Raw genomic sequence first — 23,918 nt, 5'->3', positions numbered from 1 at the left:
AAGAATAAAGTTTCATTCTTGAAATCTGAAATTTAATTAAACTTCCGAGGAACACTGAAAAGAAGAGACATCAATTTTTAGAAGAAAAAAAAAGGTACAGAACTGAACAGAAATATGTTCTCCAACTCTGAAGTGCAAATCACAGATAAGGACCCCATCCAAGGTACATAAGGCACAGGAAGTTATCATCCGTGGCTTCCTGAATGAGATAGTGCACATGGCCCTCAATAGACAGAGGCAGGCCCATCACTTTATTCCTGTTCTTGATCACTCCTTGAAGACGCTGCTCTATGTCCAGAACATGAGTCTTAGCCTAGAGTGGAACAAAACCAAATTATGGCTACTTACAACTATTATTAAGCTCAAATTGCGTGTAAAGATGAGGCACTGAGAGTACTCAAAACAAGTGTATTCTAACTTCTAACCATAATGCCTCATGTTTACTCATAATTCAAGCCTGCTTTAGCGGAATATATGAGCACATATGATAGACGTCACAGATAAGCATCTAAATTCAGGCTGATGAACTAAGGGGTGAAGTACCTTCTCATTGAGGATCTCTCCAGATTCATTGACTTGGGTCTTAGAGGAACCCTTGACAGGTTTACTCCACTCTACCAAAGGATCATGCAGGAATGTTTTTAAAACACTGGTTAAAAGGAATAAAAAGACATGAAATTTAAAGTATTATACAAATACTGTATGAAATGTTAAACTAAACAATTTGGTTTGAGAGTTATTTTTTTCCAGTATTCATGCATTTCTACATCTGTATCAGGTCTACTAATAAGTGCTCTATTTCGAGGGTCTATAAGGAATATCATTCAACAATGCTATTACACGTGCATTCAACAGCAAATAACAGTGTTCAGAGGTAAAGTAACTAAAGTAACTAATTTACAAGTGAGGAATGCATTGCATTTTAAGATCAAAAGTGATTATTTAGCCAAAAAAAAAAAAAATTACAAATTAATACAAAATTAAAATATTCATATTGTCTAGTTTGCTTTGGTTGTTGTAGTCCAATGACTAGTCATGTTATAACAATAACAGAAAGAAAGTTGATTAAAATACAGTTCAGGCTGAACACATAAACAAAAACATAATCTTAATCTGTAACCGTCTTCAAAAATAATACTGCTCAATCCTCTAGTCTAAACCTTGATAAATAATATACCAAAAAAAAAAAGAGCGTAGTAAGAGTAACTAAATTAGACAGATCAACTAAAGTGATATGGGTATGTATGTTTCTGCATGTATATAAATCTAAATATATATATATATATATATATATATATATATATATATATATATATATCTATATATATATATATATATATATATATATACACTATCTTTCAAAGTTAAGGGTCATAGGGGTTATGTTTTTATTTCGAAAGAAATTAATAATTTGTTTAAATTTGATCAAAAGTGACAGTACATTTAGTTTCTATTTCAAATAAAGGCTGATCTTTTGAACTTTCTATTTATCAAAGTTTCCATAAAAAAATATTAAACAGCAAAACAGTTTTTAACATTGATAATAATAAATGTTCCTTGAACACCAAATCATTTTCGCATGATTTCTGATGGATCATGTGACACTGAACACTGGAGGAACTGCTGCTGAAAATTTGTTTTGCTATCAAAGCAAAAAGTTAGATTTTAAACAAATTATAATATTTCAGCATATTACTGTTAGTGCTGTATTTTTAATCAAATAAATGCAGCCTTGGTGAGCATACGAAACTTATTTAAAAAATCTTACCGACCCCAAACATTTGAAAGGTAGTGGAAGTTTGTCTGCCTGTGTAAGTTCAGAGATGTTCACCTCATAAGTGGCTCTCTCTGGTCCCTCATAAGTCTGAGTGTGACTTCACAGGCCTGTCTGAACAGCCCCTCTGTGCCCATCGGCCCCATTGCATGAACCATGTTCTGAGTGAGTCGGAAGGGAACCACCTCAGGAACATCAAATGTCTCGCCTGCACCAATAACACATTTATTCTTCAGTTACCCAAGGATATAGGAAGTAATAAAATTGTCACATTCCTCATTAATCTCAAACCTTGTTGAAGAGGCAGTTGAAATCCACATGGACACACTCGCCAGTTAGGGAGTCAAACAGAATGTTCTCTCCATGGCGATCGCCAAGTCCAAGAATATAGCCCACCATAGACATGACTGCAGTAGAGCGACAGTAAGCAGACCTGCTGTTGTACCTGTGAAATGCCAAATTTGCCCCATGTGTAAAGATGTTCAAGTAATAGCTTTTCTAATGAATTACTCAAAACTCACCTTAAGAGCTAACACTAGGAAGCACTTAACATATTACTGTGCAAAGATATTTTAAATATGAACACTGAAAGCCTGTAATATATATACCAAGAAGTGGGATCAGGAAACGTCCGTAGGAACCACTCATGAAAAACTGGTGGGTGTCTGGCACACAGCACATCTTTGTGCAGCTTTAGCTTCTCCTGAAAAGATGCTGTTTTGGGCAAAATCAGCTTCCGCAGCTCTGTCCCACTCACATAGATCCCTGTGCAAAAAAAACCAAATACACCGCTTTAACTCAATTTAGACCACTTTTACCAAAAAAAAACAGCCTGGAAAACACTCTCTACAATCGATTCTGATTGGTTAATATTAATGTCTATATACGGTACACTACTGTTCAGAAGTCTGGGGTCGATAAAAATGTATTAAAATATATTAAAACAGAAATGTTGTGAAACATTATTCTAATTTAAAATAAATGTTTTCTATTTGAATATAATTTAAAATGTGGCAGCAAAGCTGAATTTTCAGCAACCATTACTCCATTCTACAGTGTCACATGATCCTTCAGAAATCAATCTAATATGCTGATTTGCTGCTCAAGAAACATTTCTTATTATTATTGTTGTTGAAAACAGTGCTGCTTCTTATTTTTTTCTGGAAATAATTTTTTCCAGGATTCTTTGATGAATGCAAAGTTTAAAAAACAGCATTTAGCTGAAACTGAAATCTTTTGGAACACTATAAATTACTGATGCTGTGTTGCTACCAAATTTAAAAATCTTACTGACCCAAACTTTTGAATGGCAGTAGGCCATTATATAAATCACTTCAGAGAGTTACAAGCCCTATGTTTATTTATTTGGTGATAACAACTCTAAGCTGATCATTATTACCACAAAATAAATCACTTCAGAGAGTTACAAGCTTTTATTTTACGATCTGTGTCAGAATATTATGCAACTCTTAACATTACTTCATTATGACATACACTTTATATCCTGAAGAAGAGAAATAGAGGCTATGACATCAGCACACCTTTCTCTTTATACAGCTTTGTGAGGATGTGGCGTAAACCCGCCGTGTTGTTGACCCACTCTATTATGCCGCACTCTTCATTTAGAGGGATGACTGCGTATGTCCGAATGTGCAAATCCCTCCGTCTAGACTCTGCATCTTTCCTCAAAGACTAACAAAGGCACATTTTTATTAGACAGGTTCTCAGGAAAATGCCGTTTCATCATCATTCAGGCATTTAGTGAACAGCACATCTCTAGTACCTTATTAATGAGACAGTTGAACTCCATCAGCCTGCAGTCTTTCCTCAGGTCATCTTTAGGTTTGCACATCATGGTGTAGAACTTTCCATCAGAGCCCTTGAGCGAGATCTTTTTTGGCTTCTGCAAGGATGCCAAGATCTCCACTTCATGAAATAAAACGTGTAATGATATAATGAATAAAGTATCATCTGTAATGAGAGTGATGCATTACGTGCTTAAAAACTGGTGTATGGTGAAACAGGCGGGACTGACTGTGTCATCAAAGCCACTGAGGTAGACCCAGTGTCCTGGAAAGACATCGTGTTTGGGGTTGGCTCCTCCAGTGGAAGGCAGGGTGGGTATAAGGACAGACTGCAGGGGGATGAGGATCTGACTGAAGGTAGGCTCTTCCACCAGTTTCTTCAGCATTTTGAAGTGTACACTCATGCTGAGGGTGCTGCTGTTCCCATCCACCTACACAATTAATCAAAAACACAGTCTGGCTGATCCAAATGCAACAGTAATTTTAGAAACAACTGATTTTAAAATGAATGCCTAAGGGGAAAGCTAAGGAATAGTAAAGATTTAGAAGAAATGCATAAATAAAATAATATTTTTTTGTTAGCGGTACAGTCTTGTCGTACTGGTTTATTGCCGAGCTCCACCAGCTTGTCCGTCAGTCTGTTGGCATCTCCGATAAATTTCCCAAACGACTCATTTAGACTGATGGCCTTCTTCAGGATCTCCTTACATCTGTTCATTCGAGTCGGATAGGACGACTAAAAAAAAAAAAGAAAAAAGATACATTACATTTAACACTTTATATCTGTGAAAAGACACTATTTATGGTTGTTGATGTGTCTAAGGTTTCTGACCTTTGACACAGCAGTCATCATCCACATCGCTTGTTGTGGGTAAGCTAAGAAAACTTTGGCCACGATCTCCATCAGCACAGCAAAGACTTCATTGTTGGAGTGGCAGATTCGGGAGATGAGCTGTGAAAAGGCTGTGAGGAACTGATAGGGCGAGAGGTTGCTGGTGTGTTCGCTGATGACGGAGTTGATCTTAGTGAGTTCAGCACGCATCTGTGCTCGGTCAGAGCGGCCAGCTGAAAAAACAAAAGGAGGAAGCTGGTGTCATAGTGGAAACCAGAAATCAATTACTACTCAACACAAACAATTTATTATTTCAGGTTCAAATATTTCAAGAAAAATGCATAAGAATCTGCACGATTCGTAATCAATGCATTGACAAAATGAGTAAATCTTTTAACTGTTTCTTTTTAAAACTATAGTTAATCAATTTGATTGAGTCAATTGCAGGCCAATAAAAGGATTAAAATATTTTAAAATCAATGCATATGAATCTGCAAGGTTTGTAATCGATGTATTAATACAACGAGTGAATTGTTTAATTACTTCGTTTTAACACTATGGATTAATCGCAGGTCATTGTGTGTTTTACCTTTTTCAAACTCATAAACTTTGGCTCCGAAGTCCAGCCATAGCGTTAGCATTCTGGGCATGGCTTGATAGATGTATTGATTGCCAAACTGCAGGGCCCTATGAACACAGCAAAACATTATTGTATCTACCTATCACACATTGAAACATTTCATTCAGGAACTGCTCCTAAAGGAGGATCACCAATAGAAAATATCTTACTTTCCAAAATAAGTGACGATATAACGGATGAGGTTGCCTTGTCTTTCCAGTTTGTTGTCAGTGACCATGGGCATCACTTTGTCATAGTATTTGGCCAGGTAAAAGTTACCATCCTCCCATTCTGGTAACAGATGTGTGACATCCTGTATTTATAAAAGAAAAAGAAAACTATAAGAACAATTTAATAACAAAAATAACCTTAAATAACAATAAAAAAACCTAAATAAAAATTAACCACCATAAAGAACCTTTTGTTCAACGGAAAGGTCTATAGATGTTAAAGGCTCCTCAGAGAACCATCAATGCCAATAAAGAACCTTTATTTTAAATAGTGTAGACATATTACACACAATACACCAATGATGACCGTTAAGAGACATCTGTCACATAGTAAAACAAATCAAAAGCAGCACAGCTGAATGCGAAAAACCTGTGAAGAACTACTACATGTTTGATATTTCATGTTTGCATGATGGTGATAGGCTAAAAGATCAAACTGTAATGCTGAATTGGTCAAACGTTCTGGAAAAAAAAGAAAAGAAAAACTGATTTTTTTTTTTTTCGCCCAGCCCTAGTCTAATCATTCTGATTCCTGTTACATTAGTCCTCATATGTAATTAACTGAAATACCTTATAGGTTTTCATAATGGCATTGCTCTCAAAGTTGGCCGTCTCCTCCATGTATCTGCCCACCAGCAGCATGGCGTTCCCTTTAATCTGGATTCTCTTTGGGTCGGTGAGTGGCTGTTCATCAGGAAAACACTGCTGCACACCTTTCTGCAGGACTATCAGAGCCTGATGCACATCACCCTACAACAACGACATCATCATTACTTATAACAATTTCAATGATGGATAAGACCTCCCTCAAAGAGATCTGTGCTGGTATTAAAAACATTATCTGAACTGCTATACCTTAGACCAGAGCCATTTGGCTTTCTCGATGAAGAGTTCAGAGAGGGAGTTTTCAGCATTGAGCAGGGCATTGAAGGCTGTTTGGTGATGGCCAGCTCTTCTGGCCACACGAGCGCTCTGCAGCCAGCACTCACCAACCTGCTCCTCACATGAAGAACTGCAAAGAACACACAAACACGCTCTCAAATCGAATTATATTACCACTCAAACAACTGTTATACATTATAATTATATTACCACTCAAAAATGTTATTATATACTCATAGTTATGCATTTTGAAATGTGCACTGCCAGTCAAAGGTTTTGAATAATTAAGGTTTTTCATGATTTCTGATGGATCATGTGGCACTGAAGACTGTAGTAATGCCTGCTGAAAATTCAGCTTTACCATCAGAGGAATAAATTAAATTTTAAAATATGTTGAAAGGAACCAGTAGCGTATGATTTACTGTGAAAAAGTATTTTTTACAAATGTCCAAGCTGCTCTTTTCCATACAATCAACTGAATGGTGACCACAGCTATCAAGCAAGATTTTAATCAAATAAAAAATAAAGTGCATTTACTTTTACCATACTTTTATAGTGACTTTTTTGCTTTTCAGACCTGGTTACTATTCACGTTTTTAAACAATGGTATGCATTTTATTTTTAAATATTTTCATATATAGTATATATAATTACAAACAAACAGCAAATATTTATTATGATATATATATATATATATATATATATATATATAGTTTTTTTTTTTTTTTTTTTTTTTGAAGTAGAAAGACTGAAATAGTATTTTCTTGTAAAACATATTCCAATATTCTTTGTTTTATTATTTACAAATTTCGATAATTTCTTACTGTGCAGCTTTTCATTTTGTGCTCCATTGAAGAAAGGGAGTAATTCAGGTTTGAAACAACATGAGTGAATGAACATTTTTATTGTTGGGTGAACTTCCTCTTTGCCTCAAATGAATTAAGAATGATTTAGAAAGAGCAAAGACAATACACTACCAAGTATCTTTAAAAGCATATTCAAAAATGATCTCATTACTTGGATTTCTGACATGGACGGAAAACATTTTGTATTTTGAACTGAAAGTCGTATGTGCTCATACCCCTTGCTAAGACTGAGAAGAGCTCTCCGCAGGGCCAGGACGGGTTCCTTGGCTCTGAACGAGTTTTGGGTCATGAGTAGGCGGGCATCCCAGTTGAGTTTGGGCTCAGGCTTCTTGGATCCTCCAGCGTCTGTGCTTTCCTTCTGCAGCTCAGTAAAGACATGCTCCAGCTCACACAGCATGTGCAGCCTAAGACCCAACACAAAAGTGCATTTAAGAACAATGTATGTGTAGTTCTTAATTTACCAAAATGGTCAACCACCAGATTACCTGACTATGTACTCATATCCTCTCTGATAGGTGCCACACTCAAAGCTGGCTGCTGATAAAGGGACGACTTGTTCTTTCCTAGCTATTTTAAGCTTTTCATAGAATGCCTCGGAATCTTGCTTCTTGGCAGCCAGCAACATTTGGCCAAGTCTGACACCCCATGTGCTGGACTTACAATCTATAAAACAGATATAACAAACATTAATGCTTCTTCAATCTGAAAAACATTTCTGTTTCTAGAAACAGCAAAAGTCCTTTACCAGAGGCAATATAGTCCTCAACTAAGTCCCATTTTGACAGCTTCCATGCTGCCTCGACTCGGTACGCGTTCAGATCGGATTTCCATCGTGGCCTTTGTAAAGAAAATAACACTGGTTTAAAAAAAACAAAATCTGTGGTTGCATGAAACAGTGTCAGAGAGGACTGCGTCTACATCAGTACACCTACCTGCTTGCCAGAACTCCATTGACCTGAGTTATTACTGTAGAGAGTTGACCAAGACCCAACATAGAGTTCATAACACCATGATAATGAACAATCTGCATGCAGAGATATGAAAGTGAGAGGAAAAAGTATCAGTTACCAGAATACTAAAAATAAGAAAATATAAATAACCACAAAAAAAACAAAAACAGAATAACCATAAATTAAAAAAAAAAAAAAAAAGAAATTTTAATTAAAAAAAATATTTTTAACCGCACTTATGGTGGCCCAAAAGATATGCATAAATAAAGAAATAATTGAAAATAAAATAATCAATAAAAAAAACGATAAAAATCAAACGGTTTAACAAATATGCATAAACAAATAAACAAAAATAAAATAAACTAATAAATAAACCAAAATATAAAAAAAAAGCTTTATCCCCAATCTGCATAATTATTTTCTGTATTTAATTTTTTTACTTGATAAAGTAAAGCTTTTTCCTTTTTTAATTATTTTCTGTATTTAATTTTAACACAACACAATTTAAAAATTTATATGCTAAAAATAAACCCATGTATTAACACAAATAAACTCAAAATATAAACCGTTGTATTAACACACCTTTATTTATTTATTTATTTGCTCACATTTTTTTCAGGTTTGGTCCTTAATAAACTCTGCATCATTTGGCACAAAAAATAATATCTGTTTGTTAGTTTTTTTGTTAAATGTGCAAAATTATACAGAGTTGAAATACATAACTCATACGTGTCATTTGTGATACATTGTTTAATTAGTAGTTTACTTACTTTGGCACTGGGTCTGTTTGGACACTGCCTAAATTTGCACACGCTGACCTGAGCAAGTTTGGCAGGTACCCATAAGAATAAGAGTGTGTGTGTTTCTCACCTGGTCTGGCTCAAGTTGGATGGCTCTGTCATAGCAGGCAGTGGATTCACGCAGCAGCCCAATACTCTCATGCTCCAGGATCTGCTCTCTCAATGACGGCTCTTCTTTTCTCAGATCATTCACTCCCCTCACGCCATCTGGTTCATGCATGGCCGCATACATAGTCTAGAAGAGAGCCAGCAAAACAGACAGGTTACAACAGAACTTAAAGAGTTCAACTGATTTCTAGACAAGTAACAAGATTAATCTGCATGCAAATTTTCAAACCCCATGCATATTTGATAGGTCAGATTTTATTTTATTTTATTTCATGACTCTCTGGAATACATGATTCTGATTGATCAATTGTAGTATTGAACAAGGTATATTACAGCACTTTTCACAGGCAATATAACCTATATACACTAGAGTTGAAAAGTTTGGGCTCAGTAAGATTTTTTAAAGAATTTAATTTTATTCAGCAAGGGCGCAATTAAATTTTTCTATATCAAATAAATGCTGTTCTTTTTTATTTTATTGTTTTTCTATTCATCAAAGAATCCTGAAAAAAGTGTCTCATGGTTTTCACAAAAATATTAAGCATGAAGCATTTATTTAGTCTGTAGCGATAGCCAGTGACCATAAAACTCAAGCGAAACTGGTAAGACCTGGAGGAATGAAAGATGGTCCTGAATGTTCTGCTTCTTCTCACGGATAAAGGACTCAAAGTGCATGACAGCACGTGTGTAGGCTCTGGAGCGGAAGGATGCCTTGGCCAGCACATCCTGAGGAATACTGTTCAGGAAGGCTACTACACTTTGATACTCACTGCTCTCTGGGCCTAAGAAGATGAAGAAAGAGTCAGAAATACTTTAATTTCACTTAACCTACATGATACAGATCTGAAAAATAGAATTAACATGTTATTGCTGTTGCATTTACTATAAAAGATATTTACAGAAACAAAATGCATGCCATAAAGAATTGAGTCAGGTCAGTAATGTATGTTACTGATCTTATTAAAAAAAAATAATAATAATAATAAAAAAAAAATGTATGGGAATTTGTGGAGTAAAATGTAATAAAAGGCATTTTGCCTATTATCATTCCCAATAATGTTAAGACATTAAAAAATAATAACCAGCAGCTTTTATGGAAGAAAACAGGACTGAATTAAATCAAAATGTAATCTTGTTAGTCACCTGTGGCCTGTGCCTGCGGCTGCTCTCTGGCATGTTTGCCTGGCCTCTTGTTGGTACTCAGACTCTGCAGCTTGTGGCGGGACCACTGAGTGAGGTGGTCCAGCATGGAGAAGACGGTTTGCGTGCTGAGCTGACTCAGACTGGAGGCGTTCTCCTGCAGCCGCACTAACCGCGGGTCACCCTCCTTCAGGACTGCCATCATCTCTTCATTCACCTACAGGACACAAGCAGAAACACTATTTTGAGCCTTTACCATTGCTTCTTTTACTAAACCTTACTGAGCAAAACTACATGGATGGTTTTCTATCAAAAATCAATACCAAGTCCTTTCCACAAAGCTTGAATTTGTACCTCTCGCTGCTCCTCCTGAGTGCATCCAATCAGCACATAGACCAAAATATGGGGCAGCAGGTAGATGGTCACTTTGTAATCATGCTTTATGATGAAACTACAGCAGTTGAACACTTTTCCAGCAAGCTCGTGTCTAACCTAAAACACAGGAAAATATGAGGTAGAATTAGGCTTTTGTCTACATTTGAGGCTGGAAAAAAAGTGGACGTGGACTTACTTTACTGATGAGATATGCTGCCCATGTTGCAGACCAGTCAGAGAATTTGCTTCCACGGCTGCTGAGATATATAGGCTTTTTCAACTTAGACCAGTTCACCACCTTCTGAGAGCTCTTATATTCAAGTGATTAAAACAAGTCAGTTTTATGAACACTGGATCTAAAATCAGCAGCAGACAACAAGCCATGCAAAATGATCGTGCCCAACCTGGTATTGAGATGCGGCTCCAGGATTTCCTGAACCTGCTCTGGGAATCTTCTCCATAGACGGCGACCTGGTGAGTCAGTCCTGCCCTCCCGACATTCAAATAATGACAGCAGTTCCTGAAACAGAAGGTTACAGAGTAGTGGTAGACCGATATATCGGCCGATATTTGGCATTTTTCAAATATCGGCATTGGCCGATACGTTTTTCTGCTTAGCCGATGTGTTCAAGGCGGGACTTTTATTTTGACGGTGCTGAGAAAGGCAGTGCCTGAGCACACAGTGCTCACAATCTCCCTCTTGTTGGCCGTCGTCGTTAACTGTTCTGTCTAATATGGATAGATGTCCGTCTAATAATCAGATAAAACGGTTAAACAAAGGAATTAATGTATACAAAAAGTATTATAACGATTGCTTTTATATTATTAGTAATAGAAAGGCAAACATTATAATACTGTCCCGTTTGCCGTCAGCATTAAGCAAATATGCATTTATATAATTTAAACAAATCTTTGAGTGGCTAATAAACATTTAATTTCAAAAACCTTGCAAACTCAGTCAAATCCAGCTGTGAGATCTTGTGAAATGTGCATTTTTATCCAGCATGATATCTGTGTGACGGTTGGTCCGTATGAATTGAATGCTTTAAACTTTAAACTCGTGATTTCAAATTATGCTACACTTTATGCATTTGCCCACTCATATTCATGTCATTTTCTCATTGTGCTGTATGTAAAATGAGTGTTACCCTGGCTTTTTTAAAAAAATATGATTCCCAATGCACACAAACTTCCCAGATGAGTGTCCTGTTCGTTACAGCGTTTACTTCATTTTTAATTATATTTTTATTAAATATTTATTTATTTGTGAAAAATACTTTGTAATCTAAAGTATAAGTATGTTTATTTTACACATTTTTACACAATATATATATAATTTATATTGGCTATCGGCCCCCCTGCTTTCCACAATATCGGCATCGGCGGTCAAAAAACCAATATCCGTCGACCACTATTACAGAGTTTAACTATCCTAAAACCTACAACATATTGGTATCAAAATATTTATCTGCTGATATTTGAGATTTTTTTAATTTATCAGTATTAGTCGATATATCTAATTTTAAATATGCATGCTCATTTACCCAAATTTTACATTTAGATTACCTTTGCCGTCATCTAATGCTCACTTAACTTTTAAAAACACTATTGATTTAATAACAGTGCTTGCAAGCAGTACTCAAAATTTTTCATACTGTACATTACAATGTTGTGATGTCTAAACTCACTTGAAGCATTTTAAACTAATGATTTTAGTTTGTTTGTGTTTGATTTTTAATTTATTAAGACAAAATTTAAATATCAGCCATTTATCAGGCCAATATTTTCATATCAGTTCATCCTTAGTTTTTACCCATTTCAAGTAATATGTAAAAATAAATAAATAAATAAACACTAAATATCTCCTTGCTCTTTACTCAATACTAAAAGTGAGTCACAAAGGACATGATTTTTAGCACAGTGCATACCTGCATGGCATACGCCGCAGCATCTTGAGCTCTCACATCATCTGCATAGGCTAGAAAGGCTCTGGTCAGCTCTGTCAGGAGTTCATAGGCAAAGTCTGGATCATCGATCCCACTCTAAAAGCATAAAGACAATCTCTTTTTCTGTGCCTAATACTTGGAATACATAAAATACAAAGTTACACATTTAAAACACGATCTTCAAGATTCTATTACATACATACAAGAACAAAACTGTCTGAGGAATGTCTTACCACAAATGTGGAGCCAGTTCCCTGAGTGTCAGCGGGTGACAAATCAAGTCGACCGGGATCAATGGCTCCCAACTCCCCCAGGCATTCCCCACACAAAAGCCTGGCTTCAGGATTGACATCCTGGCACCCCCGGAGCAACACCGTCACTAACTGAGAGATCACTGGCTCTACCATCTCACTGTCCAAGACATGCTTTAACAGAATATCCTGTAAAACAAAAAATATACTGTAGATCATCCTTTCAGGCCCTTGATACATTTTATTTTAAGCCTGGCCTGCAACAATATGGTTATTTTCCCATATTTTATTACTTTCTTTATTATTCATTATACAAATGTAATCAACAGAGTAATTCAACACAGATGTACAGACTCATATATGTGCATTTGCATCCAAGCTGGCAATGCTTTCTTATTTATCAAGAGTGAGTCTAACCTGTTTCTTATATATCATCTCCTTCAAGCTAGTGAGCGCATGGATGCGTACGTCCACATTCTCATGCTGGATGGCCCGCATGGAGAGCTGCAGCGCTGCCTGCATGTCAGTGCTCTTTGAGGTTTGCTGTTGTTGAAGAATTGTGAATCACAACCATAATTATTTTTTTTTTTAAATCATTTTGTTGAAATCACGTCACAATGTGTAGCACAATTATCTTTTACATGGTTTTGTGTACTTTGATGTGATGATTGGTTTGTTTATGTTGTACCTTACGATAATCTTGAAGGATCTTGTGAATGGTTTTCAGTTCTGGGTGGTCAGGAAGGAAGTAGATTTCATGAAGAAAGTCTTGCACTTCCTCCCTGAGACGAGAAGATAAATTTACAAATTATATTTTAGTACAATTTATTAGTGTTATAGTGTCAACGTTAAAATAGTTTATCCTTTAATATGCAGAAACAACTATAAATAAGCAAAACTGGCTGAGCCAATAGCATGAATTTGGGGCGGGACTAACTGTTTGTCCAATCAATGGAGGAGGAGGGGAGTGTTCAAACCTAACTGAAAATCATTTTTGCAACGCACTCTGGTGATGTCTGTGATGCAAAAATTACACACTTTACTTTTAATGAGTATGTTGTCAAGACATTAATAAATATTAACATTTATAAAAAATATCTTAAAACCTTTATCTAGCCTACGACATAAAAGAGAAAGGAGGAATGACACACACCTGTTCTCCACTATGAGGTACTGCATGATCACTGCCGTCTCTTTAGGTTGGATGGAGATGAGAGGTAATAGAGCAACAATTACATGACTCAGAAGCGGACCCAGATAAGACGGATCAAGACAGCGCACAAAACAGTCCCACGTCCTGTAAACCAGCAAGATAAAAATAAAACCCATATCACTGTTATTTTGGGGGCAAAGTGCAATTACAATTTCATCCTCTGGCCTGATTGCATATTAAATACATATGGTTCTTGCTGAGCTTAAACGTTAAAATATAAATGCAAATCTGGTGTCCTGTTGAGTTCGCTGCAGTAATTAAAGAACAATCTGGATACTCAATGCATTCAGAAACACACCTGCAGCAGAGCTCTGGGAAGTCGTCCTTGTATCTCAGGCCAGTTCTGAGAGTGGTCATCATCTTCACTCGGACTGAGCTGATGTGCTTTGGACCCATTAGCTTCATCAGGGCCATTAAACTGTTCAGAGCCTGAGTGGAGAATAAAGGTAACAAATATATTGGCATAATGTGGATAGAACAATCTTGATGCCTCTAGTACCAAGTTTTCTCAATAGCTCCTGCAGCTCTGGATTCTTTGTACTATCAACCATGCACTGATAAAGATTATGGACTTAAAATCTTGAGTTTATGGAGATCTTGTCTTGTGACATGAAAAAGTGATTAAAGTAAAAAAAAAAAAAAAAAAAAAAAAAAAAAAAAAAAAAAGACTAATGCTGACGAATTCATTTCAGAAATGTAAAGATTTTTTTGCATGTCAGTTCCTAGTGACCATGTCTGTCTATCGCCAATAATGACAAAAACGTTAAAAAAGCAGTCCATAAAACATGTGCACTATAGAAGTCCTCTGTAGTGACTAAACTTGAGATCCACAGCGAGTCAGGAAGCTAAACTGGATAACATTATGAGCGAATGAATTGTTATTTTTAGCCAGTTCTTTTAAATAAAAGGGTGGCTCGCTCTGGTTCACAAGTGGGACTAAACAATTCATTTTGAACAGATTGGTTGATAAAGCTCACACTTTTTTGGTGTTTGATATCTGACTGTTTTTTCTGTAATATTTGAAGCATAACAGCCATAATCAGTCAACTCAAAACATCTTTTTTTTTTCACAGAAGAAAGAAAGAAGTCACATGGGTTTGTATTAAACGCCTACCATTTTCTTTTTCTCCTTCTCTCCAGCACTAGAGCTCAGCAGCTGCATGTTAAAGAAAGCCAGAATGCCCAGGAGCTTGGGCTGCAGGTAATCTGCCTGCACAAACATACAGCACAGTGACAGATGACATTATGTCCAGAACAATGGCTATAATAGAAAAACTGAAAACAGACCCCAATGCATTCAACTCTGTAGAACAAATGTACTTGAATCAGTTTGTAAAAGATGTGCTAGATACTCAAGGGCCTTGGCAGCTTTACCATACGTCCTGGGGTGGTGATTTCTCTTGGGCCCTGGTAGGGGTCATCACTGGAGGCAAAAGAAGCTAGAATAGCAAGTCCATTAAAGACCTGCTGGTAGTGTTCTCCTAGACGCAAGAGCAGCTCATTATGAAGACCCTGGAAATCCTGTCTCAGCAGACTGCCCAATTCAATTTCTGTCTCATTCTGTGAAAATAAAATAAAATATTAAATAAAAAATAAATATTACTTATACACATATTTCTAATAAATAAATGAAATCAAATATACAATAAATAAGTTTTAAAAAGTATATAGATAAGTAAATAAAAATTCTAAGCTATAATAGAGTAAATTTGACAAAATATATAAACTTCTTTTGTAGCCAGTCCTCTTTTGTCTTTTTCCTCACTGCTCATCTCCTGATTTCACAATGTGAAAAATCACACCTTAAGGTAGTGAAAGGCTCTCTCCAGCTCTTCCTTGGTACAGGAACACACAAGATGGGAGAATATATATTTGAAGTTATTGATGAGCATTTCTCTGCGGTTGACATTCAGTTGCTTGGCAATAGTGCGGATCAGGGCAGAAGCTGTAGGACTGGCCTTGGCTGCCAAAAAGGGAAGCAGGACCTGTAGAGTCCGCTGTGAATAAAGAGAGACAGAGTAAGCTCAGTGCTTCAGTGAAATTACCAATGAAAGTCCCTCTTTAGTTCATCAGAGGAATTTATCATTGCTAACAAGATTATTCTTGTTGGCCTTAAAATGTTTTCCCAGTCTCTGCTGAAACTACGCTTTACTCTACAATATTTGCCTAAAATTAAAGGATTAGTTCCCAGTGGGTTTTTTTTTTTATTAATCTACTAAAATCTTTACCCCTTTCTCAAATCGAGCCAATCTCAGATGCCTGTCTGTGTGACCTCACACAGACAGGCCCCTCCCATGATAGTTTGATTGACAGTAGCGTTTCTGCACAGACTGGACTGGTGTCTTATCTTAGACCCGCCCTGAGTGAGCGGTCATCAGTCCGCCATTGTTTCACCGCAGGAGCAGATGAAGACAAGGATAACTCCTAAGTGCTGTAATGTTGTTGGATGTAATAATGAACATACAGCAGTCGTCATTAACTCCCAACATCTGAGCCGCTGAAGACACAGTGGATTACGTTTGTTGTTGAAGGGAATGTGCCCTCAAGCTACCTATATTTGTCTATGTTCACGCGAATCATCACCTTTCCTAATAATGTGCTAATTAGCAAGTTTCACAATGAATGCGGCTAAAGTAAACAGTCCCTCAGAGAGTGGCTCAGAAGAGAGGGGCGGGGTCAGCAGAGCTCATTAACATTTAAAAGAAAATGCAAGAAAACGGCTTGCTCTGAAAGAGCTGTTTTTGACAGGGTAAAAAAGCTGTTTTTTACACTACCATTGAGAAATTTTAACCAAATTATGTTACAGACTTTTCATCAAGAACCTAAAGAATCATATCAACTTGTGGAAAATGGGCATCCGATGACCCCTTTAAGGTATTTGAGGAAAACATTCCAGGATTTTTCTCCATGTAGTGGACTTCAATGGGGATCAATAGGCTGAAGGTCAAAATTGCAGTTCAATGCTGCTTCAAATGGCTCTACATGATCCCAGCAGAGGAATAAGGGTCTTATCTTGAGAAACGATCAGTCATTTTCTAAAAAAAAAAAAAAAAAAATATATATATATATATATATATATATATAATAAAAAAAAAAAAAAAAAATATATATATATATATATATATATATATTGGGGTTAAAAATATTGAACTGCAATTTTGATTTTTTTAGAAAATGACCAATCGTTTCGCAAGATAAGACCATTATTCCTCTGCTGGGATCATGTAGAGCCCTTTGAAGCTGCACTGAACTGCAATTTTGACCCGTTGTCCCCATTGAAGTCCATTATATGGAGAAAAATCCTGGAATGTTTTCCTCAAAAACCTTAATTTCTTTTTGACTGAAGAAAGAAAGACATGAACATCTTGAAAGACATAGGGTTGAGTAAATTATCAGGAAATTTTAATTCAAGAGTGAACTAATCCTTTCAAGTGATAGTCCGCCGAAAAATGAAAATTCTGTCATCATTTACTCACCCTCATGTCATTCCAAATCTGTTTGAGTTACTTTATTGTGAAGAATGTTAGTAACCAAACAGTTTTGGGTCTCATTGTATTTTTTGTCCATACAATGGAAGGCAATGGGACCTGAAACCATTTGGTGACAAACATTTTCTTCTTCATATCTTCTTTTGTGTTTCAAAAAGGAATGTAAGTTGTACAGGACAGAACATCAGGAGAATGAATAAACAGAATTTTCATTTTTGGGTGGACTATCCCTTTAAGGCTGTTCTGTTACGTCAGAGGCTGATATTGTTGAATCTGATATTGAGATGTTGGACTTACATTGAGAAAACGATTAAGGTCAGGGAAATCAAAGACATGTGCCACATGAGACAGGATGTCCAGTGCCAGCTCTCTCTGATGGGCCGCCTCCTCCTGCAGTGCCTCGCTGCTCTGATCTGGCGTGCAGCGCAAAGCCGTCACATGACGTGAATGCAAAGACTCCACCAAGAACTGCAATAAACAAAAAGGTAGACCCATTACATTTTATATTACTGTAGGTGAACCCGGGTTTGATTGACCACAAAGTTTAGTCCATTTTTAACCTAGTCAAACACTGTTCTCCATTTCTAGCTCATAGTTTTTAAGCTTTTTTGAAGGTGATAAACAGCTTATGTTGGTACTGACGTTGATACATATACAGTAACACCCCATAAATGCACAGCATTATAAATAAAGATAACATCATCACACTGACCTGGCAAATTGGGTTCCTGTACTGGTTGAAGAAGGACTGCAGTTTGAAGTGTCTACAGGTGGCCAAAGCCTGGATCTCTGTGTAGGCTGCTACTGACACAGGATTAGACTTGGACAGCAAGCAGTGCAGAAGACGAAGCAGAGCAAAAGACACCAGGTTCCCTTCAGCAGCTCTGAGAACAACCAGAAGTAAGAAAAGCATTGTTGATGCATGATTTAAACACTTTTAACAGCAGGAAGGATAAATATATACTAAAATGGCAGCAAAAAAAGCATTTTGCACTACCTCCCAATTTCTCCAGTGGTTAATATGAGTGTGTTTTTGAGTTCATTGTTTCTGGAGGTCTTTGCATTTGAGTAAGCTTCTTTTAGTCTGGACACAAGAAGCTGTGAAAATCAAAATCATAATGCATCCATTAGTTAGTTTGGATAAAAGCATCTGCTAAATGATGTAATGGATGACATCAAGTGCCAAAAAGGTGATGATTGTTACAGCATGTCATAATTTGAACTTTAAAACTGTACCTCCTTTAGGAAGCCACTTCCATTCCAAAACTCTAGAAGATTCTTGATATTTTGGCCAAAATTTATGCGGACGTCCTGATCAGGGTCTTCAATGAGGTTGACTAATGCGCTAACCAGAGATTTTGTGTCAGGGTCACTGTTACCCAGATCCACGTGTTTGAACAAGTGCCGTATATTCCTGATAAAAGCTGTCGTTTCAAAAGAGAAAAGTTAAAACTGATATGGTGAGCTATAACATTTTTGCACAGTACAGTGTATTAATGCTTAGATCCCTGTAAAAGCTGCAAGAGAAAAACGTATTACCAAAAGCACAAGTTAAAACAAATTAATATTTAATAAATTAATTCATGCAAAATCATCTATTTACATTGTTTAGACTAAGCATTTAATCCGTAAGCGCTGCTTGGATTACATATTTTTGTAGGCCAAAACTCAGAAAATGAGTTTGCATTTTAGCACTTCTAGTTCCATCATTCTGATTTTTTTTTTTGGGGGGGGGGGGGTTAAATTCCTAAACGTGATGCTAATTTGCAGGTTGGCCTACTAAAAAACATTATCACTGCAGCAGACTATTTAAGAAGATTCACTGAAAGTAATGCTGACTGGACTAACCTTGCTTGACCTTCTTATCCTCCTCAGATTTGAGCAGAAGAAGGAAAGGGGTGAGGATGGAGGCCCCGATGGAGGAATTCAGGCTGGGGTGGGAGTCTGAAATGCTGAGACCAGCACAGAGTAGCTCATGGGATGGCACTGTGTCTTGAGGGAACTGCAGTTGTGAGCTCTCAGACAAACAGCAAGCCAACTGCCCTGTAATACCGGCCAGCTCGATTTTGACTTCTGTTGAGCTGTCCTGGAGTCTGCTCCTAAATGCATTATTGAAACACAATTTAAAAAGTGCATTAAAAGGACTTTTCTGAAAATATATATTTCCATTTCAAATCACAGTTTTAAAATTCCTTGATATTTCCAGGTCTGCCATAACCGTAAGAATCATGAATTAATGTGAGCCAAACTTGGATGGATTTTTTTTTTTTTTTCTCAGAGTGTGTGACTTTAAGATGACGTACAGAAGGACCTCGTGGATGAGGCTATAGGATTTGACTCCTAGATTGTGCAGCAGAAGGGGGAAGCCTCTGACAGCACTGGCCCGCTCAGATTCACTGTTACTTTGCAGGGCCCAGCGGTAAACCGACGACCGCCAGTCACCGCACACACTCTTCGACAGCAGAGCAAGTAGAAACACACAGTGCGCTCGAGTTTGTGCAGCTACAAGAAAACGAACAAGACAAAAAACATTGAAATGTACTGTAAGTGAACTGTAAAATAAATTAAACTTATTGAGAAACAACATTTGAAATAAAGGGTTATCCATTAACATTATGAGACACTATAAGATACTTACAGTAGACAGGAGCAAGTTTCTGGGAGAGTGCAATCAGACTTGCAGGAAAAGAGGCCATCTGATAAACCGCTTGTGAAGAATGCTCAAGCACCCATGGGATTGAGAGCAGAGCACAAATATTCCTGTAAAAACCTGTGTCGCTCTGACTGTTGGCTGTAAACATACAATACAAATCAAATTAATTCAAATGAACTGATATCATGCCGTTGAATACATCTACAGGCTGCTCATGAGTGAAAATTTTATTTGTGTATTATAAAGCTGTGGTGCCTAAATTTACCTGTGATATAAAAATGTAGTTTTTTAGTGATTTATTATAATAAGAAAAACTATTTTATATTGGCCATTTAAGGGTTATTGGCTATAACTTGAAAATAATTATCAGCTTTTCGGTTTTGGAAGAAATTTTTATATTAGTGCATCCTGGAAAAATAACCAGGATGCAGTTATATAAAATGGTCCTTAAAGCCTAACATAGGAGATCTTGCAAAAAAAACACTCACTGTTAAGGTAGAGGACAGCATCAAGGATCCTGAGGGTACCCTCCACTAGAGGCTCCAGCTCTTCCTCATTAGAGGTGTTTGCCATCACAGAGCGGCAGCTCTCGACTACTTGAGCCAAAACCCGAGGCTTTAACCAAATGAGCTGAGCCTCATCTGAAGCCTCTGATGTCATCCCTTCTCTGCCACTGGAGATGTATTTAAGAATGAGAACAAATAACCATGCAACACAACAAAGGTCTTAAATAAAGTCGTACCTCTGTGATCGATTTAGACAGTGCTTTGAGCAAAGTGCAGCCAGATGGAAGATGAGCGCCAGTCCCTGCACAGTGCTCACACGCTGGCTCACTGTGTGGTCCCTCATCTGGGTCAGTAACTCATCCAGTCGGCTGTCTACAGCTGCCCACACCTCACTTCTGCTCTTCATGTCCACCTGCCTGATTCAGGACAAGATGATACACATGGTAAGATGAAAGACTGAAGGAATGTCTATTTGGAGATTAGGGACAGAGAATTGCATACATTGGCTGAGTTTTTTCCCCACTCCTTAACTGGGTTGGAAGAGAGAGGTTTGGGCGTTTGGCTGGAACTTCCTCTTCATACATACGAGGAACAGCAGGGTCAGAAACACCGGCCTGCATATCCTGCACTGCAGCAATGGCTTCTGTCTTGAGAGCAGCGTACAGGTAGCCTTCCACGCTTTGCTAGTTATCAAAGTCATAAAGCAGAAAATATTACTTTCTACAATACATCACCACTTTACAACTGAGAGCTAATGTATGGCAAGATTGTCAGCAAATAACGAGGGTTAGTTCACCTAAAAATGAAAATTCTGTTATTATTTACTCACCCTCATTGCATTCCAAACCCATAACCCAAACCCTTAAATCTTTGTTCATCATCACAACACAAATAAAAATTTCTGTCCCTTAACTGAATTGAATTTTCTGAGAGATTTCCCTTGATTGAAAGTCTCCAACTATGAAAAATGGTAAGCAAATAAGTTTTTCCTTTAACCCTTTACCTCCTGCAGGCCCTGAGTTCCAATGGTCTTAATCAGAGCTTTGCAAATGGCTGTGACTCTCTCCTTCCGGATCTGCACCGCACACTCATATCCGAGAGGAACAAACTCAAGGACAAAGCAGAAGACTTCACAAAGTGTTGCTTTCACCTCCAGTGCCTTCAACTGCTCTAGTGCTCCACCAACCACCAGTTTCTCAAGCCTTTCCATCAGCACATTCACATGAACTCTCTCAAACCTGCAGTGAGTGCTTTCTTCGGGCTGGAAAACACATTGGGAGAGCTTCTGGAATTCCTTGCCAAAGACACTGAGCTCGGACTCCTCAAAAGTAGGCAAGGAGTCCAGGAGATGCAAATAAGCAGAGAAAAATGGCTGGGAATGGTCTTCAGGGAAACCTCCCAGAGTCACAATGCGAGTTAAAAGCACCATGGATGCTGCCTTGAGTTTTGGGCTTCCATGAGACAGCATAAGGCAAGTACAGTCCCATATAACAGCCACTTCCCTTGGGAAGAAAAGGCCTTGCAAAATATCTGTCAGCACTGTTAATGAAGTAACTAACAATGCCTGAGCTGAGGCATATGAGGACAGATTAAGGATGGTGGGGGTCAGGTAAACGTCAGAATCTCCAGACCTAACAGAGAAGCGTTCCACCACCATTGGCCACTGTGGTGATGGTCTGACCATGAGATTCATATGCACTAGATCTTGCATTAAACATATTAGCTCTGTGGAAAAAAGGCCAAATAGGACTGAACCCTTGGCTCTGAAAAGATGAAGCAAGGAACAGATGACTGATGAAATCTTCACGTGAAGATCTTCACATTCTGGGCAAGCAGCAATTCGCAAGAGGCGGCTGATGATCCATTTACTGAAATCTGTGAAGGGAGAATGGAGGCAGACAATCTGAGCTGGATGTATTTAAACAGAACTTTAGTAGCTAATGTAAACCAAATTAACCTACCACAGCAGCTGTTCTCTGAGTTTTTGAAGTGATCTGAAAGACACGCTGGGTTTATGAACATTAAAGAAGAGGATTTAATAATGTGCTGCACAAAGTCCAGCAGCATCACACACGCTGGCTCAGAACTGGTCTTCTTACATAACTCCAGAGCAACTAAAATGTGAGAAAGATAAAACAGAGTAAAAATAAACAATATATACATGGACTAAAAGCAGTAAAATTACACTGGAAAGAGACTCATTTACATGAGAAGGATGAAGAGAAATTTTCAATAGATTAAAATATTATATTAATAAGTTTTAAAGGGACCGATCAGAAAAAAAAACTCATCATTTCATCATCTTCATGTCATTCATTCAGTGTCACAGTGTTTTTGTTCCTCCGTTCCTCCAATGGCAGCAAACGGTCCACAAAGCTGTTTGCTTACTGATATTTTTCTAAATATCTTCTTTTTATGTTATGCAGAACATCATACAATGATAAAAATAAATAGAATTGACATTTTTGGGTGAACTTTTTTTTAATATAAAATCGCACCCCATATTACATCCTACTATAAACAAAATATTTATACTATGCATTATGTACTCTACCATCTATGTGTGTGTGTGTGTGTGTGTGTGTGTGTGTGTGTGTGTGTGTGTGTGTACCATTGTAAACAGAGGAAAACACTTATGTGACAAGACCCCAGAATTTCCATCTGGAAGAAATGGCTTATATTTAATTTATTAAATATTCATATTGATACATGTGTAATGTTTGTTTAATATATAATATATTTTTCAGCATATAATCTGTTCTAGAGGATTTCACGTTAACATTTTTGCTTGTACTGCACACACAGGTGATTGTGTGTATGCTGTTGTGTCTATGTTGTTTCATGTGAAGTCAACCACCACCTAACTGAATTATATTTAGCATGTTTGAAACAGCATGAGGGTGAGTTAATGATGACAGAATTTGAGATGTCCTCCTAAAAAAGACGTAAAAAAACACAAACATCCTCAACAAACTCCTAGATACAATGCATTGTTTCTTACCGACGTCAACATCTGTCAGTATCCTGTCAATGAACTGACACAGTATCTGACGAGGTTTCCGCACAGCCTGGCTGTACTCAGTCGAACTAGCACTGGAAAAGACATAAGAGGCTTTATCTTGAAATGTTTATGCTGAGGAAGCTTTTTAATAGAATTCAATTTAACAAGAGAACATATCGTTCTTAGCAGCCATTGATGTTACCTGGCTAGTTCTTGCAATGCAGGAATCATTGCTGACATCTCTAGTCCTCGCTCCATCTTTATTTTGTAAATGAGCGTTTACTATATACAACAAAAAACTGTTTAGGCCGAGCAGACCTAAGAAAACATTTAGTCAAGCATTCAGACTCGAAGTCTGTTCAACCTCTGCTCCCACACGCGCATCACTTTCAAAACTATTTTTTTCGCACTCCTTTGTCTACGGCAGGCGAGTCGGGTCAGTTTGCATGCCGTCGCGAAACGAGTGACGTGAGGTCGTG

General features: G+C 37.4%; 1 protein-coding gene across 1 annotated transcript; it reads right to left on the bottom strand.

Moving 5' to 3' along the window:
- Positions 1-15: 15 nt before the first annotated feature.
- Positions 16-23,865, bottom strand: atr (ATR serine/threonine kinase). Its single transcript, XM_042771599.1, has 47 exons — positions 23,642-23,865; positions 23,440-23,531; positions 22,400-22,552; positions 21,442-22,313; positions 20,940-21,121; positions 20,675-20,854; positions 20,421-20,605; positions 19,918-20,070; positions 19,583-19,781; positions 19,128-19,378; positions 18,516-18,703; positions 18,277-18,377; positions 17,992-18,163; positions 17,577-17,747; positions 15,594-15,788; positions 15,166-15,351; positions 14,906-15,001; positions 14,090-14,220; positions 13,732-13,875; positions 13,267-13,360; positions 12,996-13,121; positions 12,561-12,767; positions 12,310-12,423; positions 10,785-10,901; positions 10,578-10,697; positions 10,361-10,498; positions 10,010-10,223; positions 9,476-9,648; positions 8,829-8,993; positions 7,941-8,032; positions 7,754-7,845; positions 7,494-7,671; positions 7,224-7,412; positions 6,116-6,272; positions 5,831-6,010; positions 5,201-5,343; positions 5,001-5,098; positions 4,412-4,644; positions 4,181-4,315; positions 3,810-4,010; positions 3,558-3,701; positions 3,316-3,466; positions 2,383-2,539; positions 2,065-2,219; positions 1,832-1,982; positions 544-649; positions 16-313 (listed from the first exon to the last, which is right to left on the bottom strand). The coding sequence occupies exons 1-47, from the start codon at positions 23,695-23,697 to the stop codon at positions 140-142; spliced, it is 7,911 nt and encodes a 2,636-aa protein (XP_042627533.1). The 5' UTR covers positions 23,698-23,865; the 3' UTR covers positions 16-139.
- Between the last annotated feature and the right edge of the window lie 53 nt (positions 23,866-23,918).

The sequence above is a fragment of the Cyprinus carpio genome, chromosome A2 (assembly GCF_018340385.1).
Source record: "Cyprinus carpio isolate SPL01 chromosome A2, ASM1834038v1, whole genome shotgun sequence".
NCBI classification, from domain to species: Eukaryota; Metazoa; Chordata; class Actinopteri; order Cypriniformes; family Cyprinidae; genus Cyprinus; species Cyprinus carpio.
The sequence above is the reverse complement of the archived record's forward strand: the minus strand, read 5'-3'. Positions and strand labels throughout refer to the sequence as shown.

What these genes read in the sequence shown, in the direction of transcription:
- atr (XM_042771599.1), bottom strand. Translation starts at nt 23,697, where the DNA reads ATGGAGCGAGGACTAGAGATGTCAGCAATGATTCCTGCATTGCAAGAA. An exon ending in TACCTCATAGTGGAGAACAG is followed by an intron (nt 13,361 to 13,731) that starts GTGTGTGTCATT and finishes TTCTCGTCTCAG; the next exon opens with GGAGGAAGTGCAAGACTTTC. An exon ending in TCAGTGGCTTTGATGACACA is followed by an intron (nt 3,702 to 3,809) that starts GTCAGTCCCGCC and finishes TTATTTCATGAA; the next exon opens with GTGGAGATCTTGGCATCCTT.